Below are 17,981 nucleotides of genomic sequence, written 5' to 3' on the forward strand. Positions count from 1 at the left end.
CTTCATGGGAGCCGCAAGAGCAGCAACTGAGCAACTGCCACAAGTTGCAACCAAACCATCTCGTGGAAGCAGGCACTACTGCACTGCGTTCGTTGTCTTGCACCTTGCAATCAATCACAAAAAGCCTCGCTCTGTCCGTAATTAGCGCAGGGAAAAAGCAACAACGATCAAACCAAACATTTGCAACAACAGCATCAAATATCGCACAATGAACATTGCTCAGGGAAGAGAGAAAAAACAAAAGACAAAGAAAGCATGACGAGGCAATGGAATTTCACTGAGCGAAGACAAGGGGCAGTTACCAAGAGTTCCGCAGATCTTTCACATTTTTAAAGATATTTTAATTTTGTATACTCCAAGGAATCTGTAATAATAAACATCTACAAAATTTCGCCAACTAATCGCATCGTATTATTTCCTCCAAAATACTTTTGGTATTATTTATAATCCTTAGGGTAAGGTCATTCATAAGGGGAATCCCTTATACAAAAATGTATACTGTACATATATTCTCGCAGTGTAAAAGGAAAATTGACTGCTTTTACAGCACTGAACCTCGGCTGGCAGGGAAGGCCGCAGAATAGACTGCAATTTGTGCAAGCAATGGAGCAGCAACTCGGCCAGTTTCATTAAAAATATTTTGGGTTGAATAACAATAGTAATAATGTTAAGTGCAACGCCGAACGACGAGCGACGAGCTAAAAACCAAACCATGGCAGAAAAGTGAAATTTTTCATCTGCCGCGTCAGCGCCTCTGAGCAAATGCATCGAAGGCAGCAGCAATCATCTCGGAATGTGTTTAGCTTTTGTCTAAATTGCAAATGAGCCCCAGCTCGAAGAGCGAGTAAAAGTCTCCCTCCAGACAAATAGTTCCTTCGCACGGATCTTTCTTTTAATGCGGATCCATTCCGAAGGAAAATTCGCTGGGAAAACCCAGATTTAAGCTTAAATTTAAGTGTTCGTGGGATTATGCAAGCTTAATTAAGGTTTCGCCGGGTAAATCTCATAACTCTGCCAAATTAACTCGTATAACTTGACGTTCAGAACATTTTTCTTAACTTGAAGCTTAAGAAGGCTTTCCTCGGGTAATGTGTAATGTGTAGCAACAACAACAAAAACCAATTAAGTTTTATGATTCTCTTCCTCTACGTGCCGAGGGCTTTTAACTTTGGTTAACTCCCCCCATCTCGGATATCTCATTTGCGGGAATTATTTATGCGGTATCTGGTTTCCCTCGCGATCCTCATCCTCCTTAAGCTCGGGGCTCAATCCCAATCCCAGTCTCCCGCTCAGGCATGGTCATGCCATTGACAACTTGCACAAATGTTGACCTTTAATTACGACAACCAACAGCAGCCACAACTTGTTCTGACTGGCCACTGTTTGCATAACTACGCACATAACAACGACTCGAAATAAAGCGAGGAGGCACGTGTGAGACGCTTCTTACGCGGCACAACTTTTATACCCGGTACTCAGTAGAACATCTGCACTTTTTATTTTTAAATTAGCGTTTTGCATTTTACTATTTTTTTACAGATGTATGTAATCTGCATCTATGTATGTACGCCACTTCTCTCGCCAACATTTTCTTTTAGCTCGCCCCCTCCCCTAGAACCGCACACTGCAAGAACAGTGTGGAATGAGAGAATGTGCAAAAATAACCAAAGCTTTCTTCATACTGGCTATAATAATGATTTAATCTAGTCCCCAATTTGGTGATGTGATAGATATGGTCATTCCCTAAGCAATTGCGTTTTTAGATTTATCTTATCTTCAAAATTGTGGATACAGCGCCCTTTGTGGTGGCGAAAGGGGGCGGGGCTAATTTTTGAAATAGCAGTCTGGAGGCAAAATTCGGTGGAACTAGCTTTTATAGTCTCTGAGATCCAGGCGCTCAACAAGACGGACGGACGGACGGACAGACAGACATGGCTATATCGACTCGGCTAATGATGCTGATCAAGAATATTTAACTATTTTATGGGGTCGGAAAAGTTCCCTGTGTGCGTTACATACATCCACTTTTGTGCAAAAACACAATATACCCTATTAAGTCTTCCTGCACCGGGTATGAAAAGGCTTACAAATATATGTATATACAAGCAATATATATGTATATATTGCAGATATACATACATATACATATGTACATGTATATATGTATAAAAGCAGGCAACATTCACAAAACGGCAACGACGACAGCTGCAATTTGTCCAGCTGCAGGGGAAGACATGTCCCAGGTCGGGAAAGTGGGGGCCAGTAGGAGACACAGAGACGCACGCTTGCCATGCTGAAGATGAGCAGGGCTGGGAATCACACTGAGTCACGGGGATTCCATGGAAGTCACTGACAAGCAAATCGTGACACTGGACTCGTTTGCTTTAACGAGTCGAAGGGGGTTTTGAAGTAGGTAAAATGCTCCTTGCAGGCAAAAGGAAGCAATCATAATATCTTCAGTTCTTTTATGACATATAGAAACCTGAACACATGTCTTGAGTTCATCTAAAGCTCCTAAATGCACTAAAGATTCTTAAATATATGAAGATCTTTTACAAAGATCACCTATTAGATTCATATATAATGATAGGACACACATACTTACATATGTACATATGCATCAACTTCCCAATTATGGATATAACTTCATCATATACACGTAGATTGCTATCTTTGAACCTCAATGAAGGCGAAAGAAATCACAGCTTTCGCCTTCCGGTGTCCCGGCATCACTGAAATGCAGATGTTGCCGACTTCGAAGGCTCCTCGCCAGGCTGGGTGACAAGTGCTTAGTGTCAGCACCTTGGTTAGCATGTGGAGCTGGAGTCTGTTTCTGTTCTCCACTGGACTCGACTCGACTCGAACCCACTCGAATGTTGACAATTTGCACGGGACCCGCAGCAAGGGCGCGGGGAGCCCGGCTTACACATTAATTATCACTTTTGTTGCAGGTAGTTGCGGAGACGGCCTGCAGAAGTAAAGGGAGTACACAGATCCATCCGATGGCATTAGAGGACCACTGCACTTAGTTCATGTCTCGAGTCCTTTGGGTCTCTCCCATTTTGTGAGCTGTGCCTCTATCTGTTTGCCCAAGTGATAAATGAGTTGATGAAAGCCAAGGAGGAGAAGGGGAACAGTGGTATCGTACCCACTGATTTATGGCTGTCGGGCCATATCAGAATGCAGAATCATCGATAAAAATCAATAGTAACACCCACTATTGGAGGGAAGAGCGTGCATCCCGACACCCGATCGCTGCCACACATGAAAATTAAATTATAAAATGCTTTACAAGGGGGGCGGAGGCCAGGGAATATCCTGCGCATAAAATTGCACTCACCCGCAGAACAGACAGGCCCCAGACAAGGGTGGACATGCGATTTCCTTGACACTTAATGCAATCCCACTGCCGAAGCCAAATGGGGCGGCAACAAGCCTCCTCTGCTGCTGCCACGCCCCACTCGTGTTTCTCCAAGCTCCATGCGCCTGTCATGGATGGATGGATCCGAGTCCCAGTCTCAGTCCTGGTCCCCTTCCCATTCGCATTCGCCAAGCAAAAGCAAATAGCCGGCAGGCAGATTTTGTCTCTGTGAACAAGTGCAGCACGTATCAATTATGGGAGCAACAACAACGTGGAACCCAGATCAGCCAGACCAGGAACAACCACCATGCACAATGGTGGAAAACTGTAGTTGCAGTGTGGAAAATTCAGGGTATTCAAATGAAAATCTGACGAAACGAAGTCCGAGGAAAGCTGAATGTTTCTTACAAGTGATATCCCTTTAGGAAAGGATATCTAAATCTATTATAAGTCATAGACTCCATTTTCGACTCTTTATACACGATGTTCCCCATCGGTCCCCATTCAAATTTTTTACAAGTTTATACCCGAAAATCCAATTACCTAAGCTGTTTTTTATGTGCCAGGCGCCAACAGCAGTCAACGATTGCCTGTGCTATTTCAGATCCAATCCCAAGCACAAAGACAAAGATTTAAAGCGACTCCAAGTGCCCCTCAAGGCACTCTGAACTGGAACATTTCCAGAGCCAGATCCAGAGCCAGAGCCAGGCCCAGAGCCAGAGCCAGACCCCGACCAGGCCGAACCTAATAGGCGGGCAAAAAAGAAAACAGGCCAAGATCTAGCCAAGCTTTGCAGTCCTGCATAAAAAATGATTAATTCCTGGCCGGGTAATTTATGTAGACACATAATTCACAGCGGGACACATTTGGCCACAGAGTTCAGACTTCGTCCCGTCCCATCCCGTCCGGGCTGAATGCGGTCGCCACTTAAATGCACCACTAAAAATAGCACACACAAACCTACATACTCGCATATAGGATATCTGTACATACAATATGAGTGTGCCCTCGTGTGAGCGTCGATCATATGCTTATGCTAAAAATAAAAGGCCAGGTCCAGGGCTGCGTCCGCAGTCTTATGGCGACGACGGCATCGTTGGCTCCATTTGATTTAAATTGAAGACAAAGCCAAACCCAAAGCTGGAGAAAAAACCAAAGCCAAGATCAGGGCCATGTATGGTCCCTCGGTCCCGAGCTGCCAATATCATTAAATATTTATGACGTCTCATCTGAGCAGGGAGTGATCTTAAGCCCTAACAAAACCTGCCCTCTCCGCTTGCGTGTTTAGCTGGAAAAACTGTCAAGCTTGTTGCCTAAGTCTTTAGTGTCTCCCTGCTTGGAATTCCCATGGCCAAAAGTTATCTAAATTTTGTTTGGAGCTTCCGTGGAATAGAATGCTACAAATAAATTTGCCACTTCATTTCATTCATCTTCTACAAGCCTCCAACATGAGTCTAAGTGAGTCGTAACTTGTAAGCACGCCCGAGCTCTGTGCCCCAGTGGAGGAGAAAAAGGCTCTGTGGTTTGGTATGACATGATTACGATGCAACCCACTGCCATCCCATTTGTTATCTTTATGCGCTGCCTGCTGTCACTCGAGGCGCACTTCCTCCTCTACATCGATGGGGACTCACGGATCCATGAATTGAGAATTGAGCCTTTGCATGCGCCAGTGACAAACGATAATGCTTCCGTGCTCATCTGTATTCCATATTTCCCCGATTCCCATCCCATCCCATCCCTATCCCCATCCTGATCGATCCCCACAGTCTGCGGACAGGCATAAATTCTATGCAAGCACACTAGGAGGCTGGGCTTCTGCTGCTTCAACAGCAACCCGCTGGCCTTCAATTCTAATTTCAGCATTTTGTCCATGGCGAGCGCGACTACAAGACTCGCTCTCCCTTTTTCATTTTCCCTGTATCTGGAGATGTTTTAGCGCATTTTATTGCTTTATTTGTGAGTTTGGCATTGCAGCGCTTGTCAATTTTACAACTTTATAGAGGATAGCTCTTATCGTTTGCATATTTATGTGTGATCCCCAAGCTCATGCCGCTTCCACTGCTGCCGCTGCTGTCACTGCCACTGCCGATACCAATACCGATTTCTATTCCTATTCCCAGTACCAGTACCAGTACCGAGCCCATTGGCCATGTCTCTTAATATTTTTGACATATTGGCTGTGGCTCTGTGCCGGTCTCCGAGTCCCCGGATGGTCCCTGGCTAAGCAAAGCCCCTTATTGTTGTTCGCTCCTTCAAAAGAAATTTCCACAAAAAGGAACCAGCAACAGACACAATCACAAGCCAAAGGAACCAAGCTCGAGTCCGCGTTCAGTGGGTCTACGTTGCCATTTCGCATTTGAATTGCAAATCCTATTATGACTTGTGAAATTATAATTTTTCTAGTTGCCTGGCTGCGGTCTTCAGCTTCATCCCCAACCCCAACCCCAGCTCCACCTTCACCTCCGACTTCGACTTCGACTCCTACTCCATCCGCCTCTCCCCGACCACTGAGAGGTTCAAGTCCAGGGCCTTATGTCCATGTCCAGTCATAACCGCAGAAGGTTCAATAGCATGAATTATGCATATGCAGACGGTTTGGTTTCTGTTCACCTCTCCTCCTCATTTCCCCTCGGATCGCTCTGTCTCGTTTCGTTTTGGTTTGCGGAGAATCAGGGGCACACGCATCCACATGCACTTAGTTATGATAACGTTGCACATTTCTGAATCCTAGACAGAGACAGAAACGGAGACAGAGACAGATGGAGAGAGAGAGAGAGAGAGAGAGAGAGAGAGAGAGAGTAACAGCGACGCGACGCAAATGCTCACTCGGACTCATATTTGTTCTGAGCCAGCAACAACTCCCCAAAAGATCAGCATGCGCAGCATTCACTGGAAGAAATGGTTGAGTTTTGAGTGTGTTGCCATTTTGTTAACTCAATCATTTCCATCAAATCCATATTCACTCTCAACCTTTTGCCTCAGTGCAGAAGCGTATGCTTTATGCGTAGCAGCTGCTTGCAGCAGAGATGGAGATGGAGATGGAGACGACTCCGACGACGCCCCCTCTTTTGGGATGCTACCGCAGAAATCAAGCTGCGGCTTGGGCCTTAACTTATGGCTCATGCCACCGCTGGGACTCGAATTGCTGCTGATGCTGGGCCGGCCGCTCGGGCAGCAGCCTTTGCTGACAGAACAAAGAAGTCGTTCATTTGTAATTGTTGTTCCTGGTGCTGTTTTGCTGTTCTTGTTGCTATTGCAAAAAGGGCAGCGCAGACATGGGCCTGGATTACCAAAGCGACGCACAAGCCATAGCCAGGCCAAGACCCCATACCCATACCCATTCCCATACCCATACCCATACCCATACCCATACCACATACCCTCTCCCGTACCCAAAGCTGTAGCCAAAGATTTACACAAAAACCATCTGTACACTCGTACATTTGTTGAGGCAGTCTGTGTCTGACTGCACAGGCTTGCATATATTTTATGACTTCTGACTTGACTTTGACTCTGCCTCCTTAAACGCCCCTGCCAGGTTTAGTTGAATGACCTCAATGGCTCGTTTCGGGTCAGAATATTCGATGGTCAAGGCTGTGGAGCCAAAGGTTATAAAGTCTTAGGCATCAACATAAATACATATCCTTTTAAATCCCAAAAAAGAATATTCAAAATGTAGTCAGATTAGGCGTCATCATAGGATTTCGTTCAAAGTCCACGGCTCTCCACATTGTTTCCACATAGGTATTCCCAGACAATTATAGATTCTTTGCGTGGGCTACTGAAATTTGGTTGGGCAATGCCACAGCTCTATCCACTGACATACGAATATGTATCTCGATCCTCTGTCTGGGCACACAAATTAGATGTCAGTGAACAATTTAGGGGCAACTTGAACTTGGTCAACTGCCAAGATGGTTGGCTGGCTCCGACTTTTTCTGCGTGCAGTGGGTTCAAGAGAGAGACGACGGAATCCTGCCCTCGGCTGGTATGACATTACCTCAATACCAACGTAAATATTCGAATTAGCAGCAGACAACAAAAGAATTATATATGCATTATATTGCCAAGCGAGTAAATGCAAATGGGCACTTGAACCAAAGCCAGAGCCAGGGCCAAATCAATTTGTTGCAGTACAGATCCAGAAGGGAAGAAGGAATTGGAAATGGCAGTGAAGCCTCGTCCCCACTTAGAGCGGGATCCGGTATCTCCTCTGTTTTCCCATCATTAACAGTGTCCCGGCCAAATCCGCCTATGCAGATGAGCCTAAGCCTTAACCAGACCTACATGGACAAGAGCCGAAACATGCGTACTTACGTCTCTGAATATTTGTTTCACGAATTCGCAGCGCGTCTTACTTGGAAAATAAACAAGGAGATGAACCTGACATGGGGAGATGCAGTTTTAATACCCTATAAAGAAAGCACAATCGATTACAGTAGATTGATATTTAAAATGTCTAATTCTACTGTCTAAGTCTAATTGGGAATTAAAGAAAAAAAAACGAAGCCAAATCCAAATTTCAATATTGGAACTAAGATAATATTATTTACATTATAAGAAGTGGCACCCATCTGTAACAAACTGAACGACTTATCATGGTGAACGCTTGGCAGAAGTGTGCTTTGGCACTAACCAGCAGTGGCACTCCGTCCACCGGTCCAAACAAGGCAAAAGGCATGTCTATCTCTCCTATCGCAACAAGAGCAATTTGTTCTAATGCGCCATGGCAGCAGCAGCTGCTGGAGATGGCAATGGTGCGGCTGAGGACGGGCCTGAGACTGAAGGAGCTCTAGGTGGAGTGCCTGTCGCGGAGCAAGAGTGCCATGACTTGGTTGAGATTGCAAAAAGGGCAGCCACTGAGCACGCAATGGCCAGAACAAATGTAGACATTAAGCTTCTAGCCAAGGCCAATGGGGCGAGGGCCAGAGTCGGGGCGGAAGGATGAGCAGAAGGAGATTGCTGTCGCAGTCGCTGCCGCTCAGGTTCAGGTGACACGCAATGGCCAACGCCAAAGGACTGGCCAAATACCTGGCCATGGCTATCGTAAAATTATAACTATATTTGATCCATAAAGTTCTGCATACATCTTCTGGGCAAACACATTTTCCGCCCCGCACTCCCTATCTTCGGACTATCGGTTGACACTAACGGTCGCGTCGATAAATTCGCTGTGGATATTTCATTAATTGCTCGGAGTGGGTGGAGGGGTGGGGCCTTGTATCCCCGGTAGTTGTAACAACGCCTGCAGATGGCACTGCTTCGCAGTGAAGTCAGCATGCAATGTGCTGTTTGCCATAAAAAATATTTGCCGCCTTAATGTGAGGGGCTTATAAATTTGTGCACAAACCCATTCCATATATGGAAGCAAGCAGGGACGGTGCCTAGCCGGACCAGACCCATGGGGCAGTTGTACCTAACTGTTTGTGTGGTTAGATGCCAGACCCAGTTGGTTGCTTGGGTGTGTCTCTTTGTGTGTGTGTGGCATGATGTGTTTTCTTTGTTCAGAAGCATTCAATATGGAATGCAGCAGGCACTCGAACATAGGATCAAATTCTTCATCCAAGACATTTTTTTCGATGTATATAGAGAATATACCTGACGTCTATAAACAAATTATACCCGGTACTCGAAGAGTAAATAGGGTATATTGTATTTGTGCACAAAGTGAATGTATGTAACGCACAGAAGGAAACGTTTCCGACCCCATCAAGTATATACATATTTTCTTGATCAGCATTAATAGCCGAGACGATTGAGCCATGTCTGTCTATCCGTCCGTCTTGTTGAGCGCCTGGATCTCAGAGACCATAAAAGCTAGAGCCACCAAATGTTGCATCCAGACTTCTGTATGCTCACACTGTTACAAGTGTATTTCAAAAATGAGCACCGCCCCCCCTCCGCCCACGCAAAAGGGCAAAAACCTCATAATTTTTAATATAAAAGAAAACTAAAAACGCCATTCCGTAGGGAATGACCATATCTATCAGATCACCAAATTGGGATCCGAAATTATATCCACAATGAAGAAATTAATTTGCAGTGGCAAAACCCACCCCGTCCCGCAGCTTATATTTGTTTTTTGCACATTCTCTCATTCACACTCTGCTTCGAGCAGTGGAAGAGGCCTCTGCCTCTGACACGTCTCTGCCTCTGACGCGTCTCTGCCCTGACTCTGCAGTGTGTTGCTGTAGGGGAGGGTGGCGAGCTAAAGGAGCGTGTTGGCGTGAGAAGTGTCGTTGATGTAGATGATAGAAGAAGAAAAAAATGTAAAATTTGACAAAACACCGCTAAGGTGCAGATGTAGTACTGAGTGCCGGGTATAAAAGTTGTGACGCGTAAGAAGCGTCTCCACGTCCCTTCTCGTTTTTCTTATAAAAGCTTCATTTTGTAATTGCAGAGGTCTCTTCAGCCATCATCTGTAAGCATAAAATAATATAACCGTCCGATTTGATCGCGAAACACATTTTGGAATAATACCAATTGAGAGATTGACAAGTTACAATATATTCCACAAAACTGATTTACATATTCCACTAGTTGATTGGCGATTTTCATTTACATCTATTTTTTATTTGCACTCTTCACACAAATGATTCTACATTTCGTGCATTAGTGTCAGCCTAAAGGGGCAAGGTGAGGAGAAACTAACGAAGTACTAAATGTATTACCTTAATCGTAATATATGCATGGCCACATTGAATTTAATCAAGCTCGAGAGGCTCGACCAACGCTAAGCACTCATCCATTCTGGCAAGACTAATTACAAAACGAATTCAACTTTGGTTTACTTAATTACAGCGGTTTCTGTTGGATAACAATTATTGCATAAAAACATTAGACAATATTTATGCTAAGCTTAACTCTACAATCCGCAAAAGGGAAGCGTTTCAGGATCAACTTTTTCAAAATATACTCCTATTTGGTAGCTGCAAATATGTTAAGGTCGACTTAAATTAGTTACTGAAAGGTAATTGGTAAACATATTTGGGTTCAAACATTTGGTTGGTTTTCATTCTACAACTGTGTGTTCCTAAGCTCTAAATTAAATGGCAAGAACTATTCCTAAAAATTATTCTTATTCGTCTCCTTTTATGGCACACTTTCCTATCTTCCTGGTTTCTACTTCTGCTTCATATACATGGTGGCAATCTTGTCCAGAATGGTGGTGATGGAGAGCAGCTCTTCGCTGAATTTCTTCATGGTAGGGGCTGGCACAATCCAATTCAGGAACTCCTCCACATTCAGAAGAAGCCTGGCCAGAGGCGTCAGCTTGGGATCGTCGTGCGTGGGACGCTGGGCCAACTTCAATGAGGCAATGATGACATTATCAATTAACCGCTTCTCATAGCCCAGTTGACGCAGCTTCTGGGCAGAGCTTATCTTTTTGAGGATCACGGCCATGTTGAAGCGTATGGTGGAGAGGACCAGAGTGTCGTCTGACTGACTGTCCGTGCTATCTTCTTCGGCTGCCGGACACTTGGCACACTGCTCGGCATGCGCCTGAAGCTCCACCTTAATCTTGAAAAACTCATGGCACCCATCGCACATATACGGCTTCTGCTGTTTGTGTATCTTCTTCATGTGGTTCTTGAGATGCGCCAACTGCGAGAAGGCCACCTCGTCCGTGCACAGCTGGCAACGGAATGGTTTCTCACCCGTATGCTTGCGTATGTGGAGCTTTAGCACGCTGGAGTGCGCAAAGGTCTGGTGGCAGATCTGCAAAAGAGCGACAAGTTATTTAAATATGGATCTTCAGGGGAATTTGTACAACTACAACTTACTCGACACTGGTATGGCCGCTCCCCCGTGTGCATCCTCATGTGGACGTTGTACTGAGACTTTTGGGTAAAGTACGAATTGCACACTTCACACACATGGGTCTTGATAGCAGCATGCTTCAGCATATGGGTGGCTAGGTCCTCGTCGGGCTCTATGATTTTGTGGCAAATTTCGCACTCGAACTGCGTGAGCTTGTGATGCTTCTGGTTGATGTGGGCGCGCAGGGCCAGCTCATTGGCAAACTGATTCTCGCAGATGCTGCACCGGTGCTCCATGCCCTGCTCGTGCCGCACCATATGCACTCGCAGATTGGCGTTCGTTGAGAAACTGGCGGAGCATTTGGTGCAGTTGAACTGCTGTATACACGTCTTATGATGGGACACCATGTGTTGTTGTAGCTGGAAATGGAGACACGACAGACAACAGTTTTGAAGGATATCTTACTTTGGTTTCACCTGCACTGCACTTACCTGACCTCCCCTGGCGAATCGCTTGTCGCAGATGGGACACTGGTACGGTTTCTCCCCCGAATGCAGGCGCATATGAAGCCTAAGTCGCTCCTTGAGGGCAAACGATTTTGGGCACTCGGCACAGACGAACTGCTTCTTGTGCTCATGTGCAGTGGTTATGTGGTTCTTCAGGTTCACCGCCTGGCGATAGCACTTTCCGCAATCCACGCACTTGTGCGGCCGCTCGTCCGAGTGGATCAGCAAATGGCGCTGTAGATCTGTCTTGCCCCCGAACTCCTTGGAGCAATGGCTGCACACGTGCTGCTTGCGGCGCCCTGGCTCAGACTTTCGCGTGGACTTCTTGGGCGTGGGCTGAACATAGTCCGCATCCTTCGAGTCCTGCTCGGTGTCTTCCTCTGCGTAGGCATCCTGCAGGCTGGTGAGGCTGCTCTTCCTGCGCTTGATGGGAGTCGACGTCGAGGTGGTGGGCGAGGAGCCACGCGCCGCCGATGAAGGCGGCGATGACAATGAGATACCGCTGTCGGTGAGCAGGGACACGGCATCCTCCTTGGAGAGACTGCGACGGCTGCGCACCATTTTAAGATTAGTTATGTACTGATATCTAGGGCTTTTCTTGGACACCGGCACCAGCTTTTTTCTAAGTTTACGGCTCGGGGTTATTAATATTTCTACGATGTACTTGTGGTAGTTGGTTTTTATTTTACTTTATTTTACTTTTGGTTTCGATACTCTTAGGTTAGATCCCAAACACCTTTGGATTAGTTTAGATGGAGTCTAGCAGATGGGCTGTAAAAGAGTTGAGAGTTGTTATATGTAGCTTTAGATCGTAATGCAGAATGTGGTAGTGCACCGCCACTTTCTGACGACAAATACAAAACACGGGCACACGTTGGACACGCGGACACAAAGCGAACAATCGTCAAAAGCGAAAAAAAATACAAAAGTAACTGAAACAGATCCAGCAACAGCAACCAAAGAACGAGCAGCGAAAGAGAACAGAAAACAGAACTTTCAGCTGTGTCAATACTGATAAGAACTAAAAAAAATATACTCTCGTTTGCTTTTATTTTGATCACTTTATCATCTGGGTTTTCCCAGGAACACTTGGCCAGACCATAACAATCCCAGTTTGCTTTCTCAATCTTTTGTTTGTGCGGCAGGAGACAGACGGAACGGATCGAAAGAGATTATATAGAGAGCAATAATGCTCGAGCAATAGAACCTCGGGCAAGCAAGGCAATAACTGATAAGGCGAGCTGACTGTACGGCTGCCGATAAGACCTAGCGCACAAACCACACATGCTCACTCACACAAGAAGCTATAGATAGGTTCTATAGATAGCCTGTCTAACTTTTTGTTCTTGCAACCTGAGGCGTGTGACTGCTTCCGAAGGCGGCGGAGTTTCCAATGAAAATGGAAACAGAGCACAAAGAAAATGCTCTCGAAGTCAGGGCAGACGATGACCCTGCAGCAGTTAGCAGAAAATAAACATCTGGCAAACAGATTGGGTTGGTTCCGTTCTTCAGGAACCCTCGTTTCCTACCCCTCCGCTACGGCGGGGCAATGCTTCATTAAAGCCGCACCCGTGTCGAAAACAACTCACTCGATAACTTTATAGACTCCCTCCCATAATGGGCCCCGTTACCTTCCTCATTGCCCACCACACCGATGGAGAACAGAACCGATGAAACCGAGCCGTTGACAAAAGCGAATTAAAGCTAGAGAATCCAGAGCTGAAACTGAAAATTCGAACTGAAAGAGAACGAGGAAAAAGCACGAACGACAGCAAAAATCACACAAAAAGCAAAAATAAAGAAGTGAATACATAACAACAACAGTTTTGTAATGCTAAATAGACGATGTCGCCTTTGGTTGAGTGGCGGAGTGCATGGGAGGGGGAGGTCAGCGTTGAAGTCTTTTGTATTCGACAATCCCTGGGGGTACGAGTACCCGCGACACGAGTCAACAGTTTTCTGTGGTGCTCTTCGTTGGCTTGTAAGTAATTTCCGGCACCACAAAAAAATTACAATTACGAACTAAGAAGTACAGATGTTTCGTATACACACGAATCGGGGTACACACTAAGTCACCATCACCAGAACTAGTCAATCTTGGACTTACCATCATCGCCATTGGGAAAAGCTAACGACCAGATTAGCATCTGAGACCTTACACATCTCCGCTAGGGCTAACCACCGTCTCTGCTCTGCGCTGCCACATTCTCGCCACGGACACTTGGAGTTCATTTGTTTATAATTTCAACGCCCATCAAAGAGTGTACATACTTTTCGAGCACCGCCCGCGCTCCGTTCTCTGCCTAGAGCTTTTTAAGAACAACCATCCTTTTCTTTGCGGGTAGTCCTAGGCTACGCACGCAGGTAATGCAAGATTGTTGCTAATTAGCCAATTTGTTTAATACAAATAAAAATAAGAGTTCTTTTGGTGGTGTTTTCGTTGAGCTTAGAGATAGAGATGGGATGTGAATGCAATAATGTACGGTCACACCTTCAGCTTAGAGATGGAATATTTTCATAGCTGGCTGCAAACGATTAATAGAAATATAAAACCCATTTCATATATAACCAATATCAAAGTATTTATGAAGATAATCTTCCTGCTATTCGACCATGCTAAAGCCCAGTACTCAGATGCGCAAAATTTTCTTGCGGCCAAATATTTCTCTCAGTGCCCAGTACGACCATAGTGGGCATGCTCTCTGCGTTCCCTGTTATGCGTTTGTTTACAAAATGAAATCCGTTAAAAATTTTAATTTTTGTATGTAAGCAGCAGGAGTGTGTTATTTAGTGTGGATATGGAGCTTGGAACACAAACTTTGCATGCATTGGATAAGTCCGTGCCGGCGGGACCGAAATGCATTAGGCATGTGTTTTATCTGCTAATAAATAGATCAAAAAAGTATAAGATTAATATGTTATGGTATCCATATAATCAGTTTTGGTTCGACTGCATTAATACGTCTTATTTTAAGGCTCTTTTCTAGGTCTCTTGTACTTGTTTCGCTTGTTTCCTTTCTTGTTGCTTGTTTCTGTCCACAAAAAATAGATTTATTGTTTCTTTCGCTGCGGTATATGAAGTAATTAATCGACCTGTTTTCTGGTATATTTTCTGCTGATCTTAGTACTCAACTGCAAAATTCTTACGACAAAATTTTCTGTCGAACCAAAGGCAGGGTTGATTTCTTATCGTTTGCATGGGAATATCATCCTTGATTCTCTCGCACGAAAATGTTGCTCATCTGAATACTGGCCTTGGTGACAACAGCACTTATAAGATACAGTAACGGGCTCTTACAGTTTTTTAAAACAAGAAAATTGGATACAATTTATTTGATAATTTACTAGTAGTTAGAAAATTATCGCCAATGAGAGAGAGTGGTTTTCATCTGCAACAGCACCAACAACCGTTCAAATATTTAAGTATTTTATTTTGGCAGCACAATTCATTTCCAAATCCAGGTTCCGTTATCGCACAAAAGTATCGATACTGATACATTCGCAAAGTGTTCCGTCTCTAACTCACCCTCTTGCGCTAGCACACCCAGTAAAATTCATGTACAAATCATATACAATTCCATTTCAAGGCATGTTCCAGGCCATATCGAATACCAATCCCTACATCAGCATCGAGTTCCTGATTGCTTGGATAAACATCTATAGTTTTTACAAAGGCCGCACAAATGATATCTATAAATGTATAAAACACCAATACATATCGATATATTTCTACTTCAATATTTTCCATCCCTAGTTGATTTAGAAACACGCGCAATTATATTAATTGTAAATATACAAGTTAATAAATAATAAAAACTGTACCTATCAAGGCAGTACATCCACCGAATACTACTGCACACATACAACTAGGTAAAATACATAAGGTAATGGGTATTTTTTGCAGCTCGAAACATTCATTCATAACCCTTGCAGCTACCATGGCTGGAGTACTTTTCGAGGATATATTCAACGTAAAGGACATGGACCCCGAGGGCAAGAAATTCGACCGTGTCTCCCGCTTGCACTGCGAATCCGAGTCATTCAAAATGGACCTCATACTGGACATTAACTCGTGGCTCTATCCCATGGAACTGGGCGACAAGTTCCGCTTGGTGCTGGCCACAACGCTGCGCGAAGACGGCTGCCCCGACAGCGGCGAATACAATCCCATGGAGCACGAGGGTACCAGGGCCGACAGCTTCGAGTATGTGATGTACGGCAAAATCTATCGCATTGAGGGCGACGAGGCCCACAATGAAGCCTCTCGTCTGTCGGCGTACGTCTCGTTCGGTGGACTCCTGATGCGCCTGCAGGGTGATGCCAACAATTTGCACGGCTTCGAGGTGGACCAGCACATGTATCTGTTAATGAAGCGGCTGGCGTTCTGAGCTCAATCGTTTTACACCCAATTACTGTTCCAATTCAAAGGTTAGACATAAACAAAAAACTTTATTTACAGAACTTGTGTCAGATGTATCTGGGATCATTGGAGCATTCTGCTTTCGGTCAGAATTGTGATAATGCGTGCTCATCCCTGACTGGCCTCCTGAGTGGAGCGTTAACAATCAAGCGCGCAGGACGTGGCCGGAAGGGAATGCTCCGGTCCACAAAGGGCAGGGCCAGCTGTAGCGATGGAAAAACCGCGTGTCCCTGGATGCCATTGACAATTTTGGCAGGCTTCCTCTGTGGAACTGGGCGCGCTGTCAGCTTGGCCGGTCGACGTTGTGGAGTCAGCAGGACGGGGCGTTGCGGTCGAAAGGCTGCCAATCGGTTCAGTAAAGGCAGAACGAACTGAGCCTGAGGCGGTAAAGGCAGGCTGGCCAGATTTATGATGGCTGCACTCTGGGGCAAGCTGTTGGTGCTGTCATCATTGGCTGCCTGATCTGGTGGGCCATACACTTCAGATGGGGGTCCATAGACCTCAACTGGCGGTCCATACACTTCAGCTGGGGGTCCATAGACCTCAACTGGCGGTCCATACACATCTGCTGGCGGTCCATAGGTATCATCAGGTTCGGGAAACACGGCAGCCTCCTCTGTGGGCAGCTCGAACGGTGGATTGGGCACGGGACCCGCCGGTGGATATGGCGCCGCATCATCCTGTCTCTGCAGTATCAATGGAAATGATTTTACCCTCGCAGGTCGAGGAAACCTCAGCCGCCCCGCCTCTCCCGCCACCCGGCAGGTGGTCGCAGAAAGGCAGAGTAGAGCGACCACAACAAAATATCCAACCATTTTGCTGTTCCAATCTAAACTGCTGTCTGGTCTGGCTCATTGGCGCCTATAAATACCTCGGGCTAGCCTTGGGGTCTGCCCAAACAATTGCCCCAAAGTGACAACGAGGCCGATGACTTATACGGAGAGTCAAAATGTTACGTGCCCAAAGGGTCGTTGACTAAAGCGGGTGTAACGCATAGATACTGTTATGAAACAATGTTTATTACAACAATTTTGCAAGCAGCATGGTAGTAGTAGAATGCAATGCGTATCTGAGAAGATTTACAGGTTTCACCAACTGCGACGAAGGATTAACCTTTGTGGAACAGGCTGCTCACGTCGGCGACCCTGGGGAACGCGCTGGTAGAAGCGTGCCGACTGGACAGGCTGTGGCTGATCGAGGGACGAGGAAACGGCAATTACAGTGCCATCAGCGGACACTTGAACCAGGAGCTCCTCTTCATCCTCTGCTGGCTGCTGCTTGGCATCGCCCACAACCTCATCTTCGACAGGAGGAATTTCATCGGTTTCGATGGGATTCTCTGGCTGATCTTCGGGCTGCACGTCCTGTTGAGGCTCCACATCTGTACTTCCAGGAGGTCCATAGGAAGTATCCGGAGCTCCGTATGTATTATCCGGAGGACCGTAGGTGTTATCTGGAGGTAGATAAGTCAGCTCAGGTTTGGTGGTAGAGCTGGGAAGATCGAAGGGAACTTCGGGTGTAACGCCCGCCTCTGGATACCCTGTAGGAGTTGGACTAGCCGGGGTCTGAACTTGTCGTGCTGAGAATCTCCGACGCAATGGCTCAGCTGTGCCCACAGCCATTAGGCTCAAGATAAGAATGACGGTGGTGTTGGAGCAGGCTTTGATCATTTCGATTGCTGATTAACTTGTGTTCTGACTTCAACTATGGACTGGGCTTATTTATAGTTCCCGTAGGTTCCCCGGTCGAGCTCTGAAATAATTAATGCTAGTCACTGTCGATTTGTAGGCCTCTGGATTCTCTGCTAGGTTCCCGGTCCCGGCAGAGCATGGATTATGTTGCTACGATCGACGGCGATGTGATTTCTGCCTTAATGCTCGAAACGTGACCCTTTTCCAAAATTGAAATTCCCAATGCTATGGCTACGGTC

At 45.8% G+C, this 17,981-nt stretch overlaps 4 protein-coding genes across 4 annotated transcripts; 1 reads left to right on the forward strand and 3 right to left on the reverse strand.

Moving 5' to 3' along the window:
• Positions 1-9,915: 9,915 nt before the first annotated feature.
• LOC117894079 (zinc finger protein OZF) lies at positions 9,916-14,096 on the reverse strand. Its single transcript, XM_034800941.1, has 4 exons — positions 13,739-14,096; positions 11,617-12,402; positions 11,149-11,544; positions 9,916-11,083 (listed from the first exon to the last, which is right to left on the reverse strand). The coding sequence occupies exons 2-4, from the start codon at positions 12,190-12,192 to the stop codon at positions 10,487-10,489; spliced, it is 1,569 nt and encodes a 522-aa protein (XP_034656832.1). The 5' UTR covers positions 12,193-12,402; positions 13,739-14,096; the 3' UTR covers positions 9,916-10,486.
• Positions 14,097-15,352: 1,256 nt separating this feature from the next.
• On the forward strand, positions 15,353-16,092 carry LOC117894557 (DNA-directed RNA polymerases I, II, and III subunit RPABC3). The gene is made up of 2 exons (XM_034801681.1): positions 15,353-15,501; positions 15,565-16,092. Exon 2 carries the CDS (start codon positions 15,570-15,572, stop codon positions 16,017-16,019), a length of 450 nt encoding a protein of 149 aa, XP_034657572.1. The 5' UTR covers positions 15,353-15,501; positions 15,565-15,569; the 3' UTR covers positions 16,020-16,092.
• A 5-nt stretch (positions 16,093-16,097) lies between these two features.
• LOC117894553 (proline-rich extensin-like protein EPR1) lies at positions 16,098-16,952 on the reverse strand. Its single transcript, XM_034801676.1, has one exon. The coding sequence runs from the start codon at positions 16,864-16,866 to the stop codon at positions 16,138-16,140; it is 729 nt and encodes a 242-aa protein (XP_034657567.1). The 5' UTR covers positions 16,867-16,952; the 3' UTR covers positions 16,098-16,137.
• An 86-nt stretch (positions 16,953-17,038) lies between these two features.
• On the reverse strand, positions 17,039-17,755 carry LOC117894554. The gene has a single exon (XM_034801678.1). It carries the CDS (start codon positions 17,719-17,721, stop codon positions 17,140-17,142), a length of 582 nt encoding a protein of 193 aa, XP_034657569.1. The 5' UTR covers positions 17,722-17,755; the 3' UTR covers positions 17,039-17,139.
• Between the last annotated feature and the right edge of the window lie 226 nt (positions 17,756-17,981).

The sequence above is a fragment of the Drosophila subobscura genome, chromosome J, assembly GCF_008121235.1.
Source record: "Drosophila subobscura isolate 14011-0131.10 chromosome J, UCBerk_Dsub_1.0, whole genome shotgun sequence".
In the NCBI taxonomy this organism is placed as follows: domain Eukaryota; kingdom Metazoa; phylum Arthropoda; class Insecta; order Diptera; family Drosophilidae; genus Drosophila; species Drosophila subobscura.

Excerpts from the sequence above, each read along its gene's own strand:
- LOC117894079 (XM_034800941.1), bottom strand. The coding sequence starts at position 12,192 with ATGGTGCGCAGCCGTCGCAGTCTCTCCAAGGAGGATGCCGTGTCCCTG. Across the intron at positions 11,545-11,616 it reads GATTCGCCAGGGGAGGTCAG|CTACAACAACACATGGTGTC; the intron begins GTAAGTGCAGTG and ends CTCCATTTCCAG. Across the intron at positions 11,084-11,148 it reads AGCGGCCATACCAGTGTCGA|ATCTGCCACCAGACCTTTGC; the intron begins GTAAGTTGTAGT and ends GCTCTTTTGCAG.
- LOC117894557 (XM_034801681.1), top strand. The coding sequence starts at position 15,570 with ATGGCTGGAGTACTTTTCGAGGATATATTCAACGTAAAGGACATGGAC.
- LOC117894553 (XM_034801676.1), bottom strand. The coding sequence starts at position 16,866 with ATGGTTGGATATTTTGTTGTGGTCGCTCTACTCTGCCTTTCTGCGACC.
- LOC117894554 (XM_034801678.1), bottom strand. The coding sequence starts at position 17,721 with ATGATCAAAGCCTGCTCCAACACCACCGTCATTCTTATCTTGAGCCTA.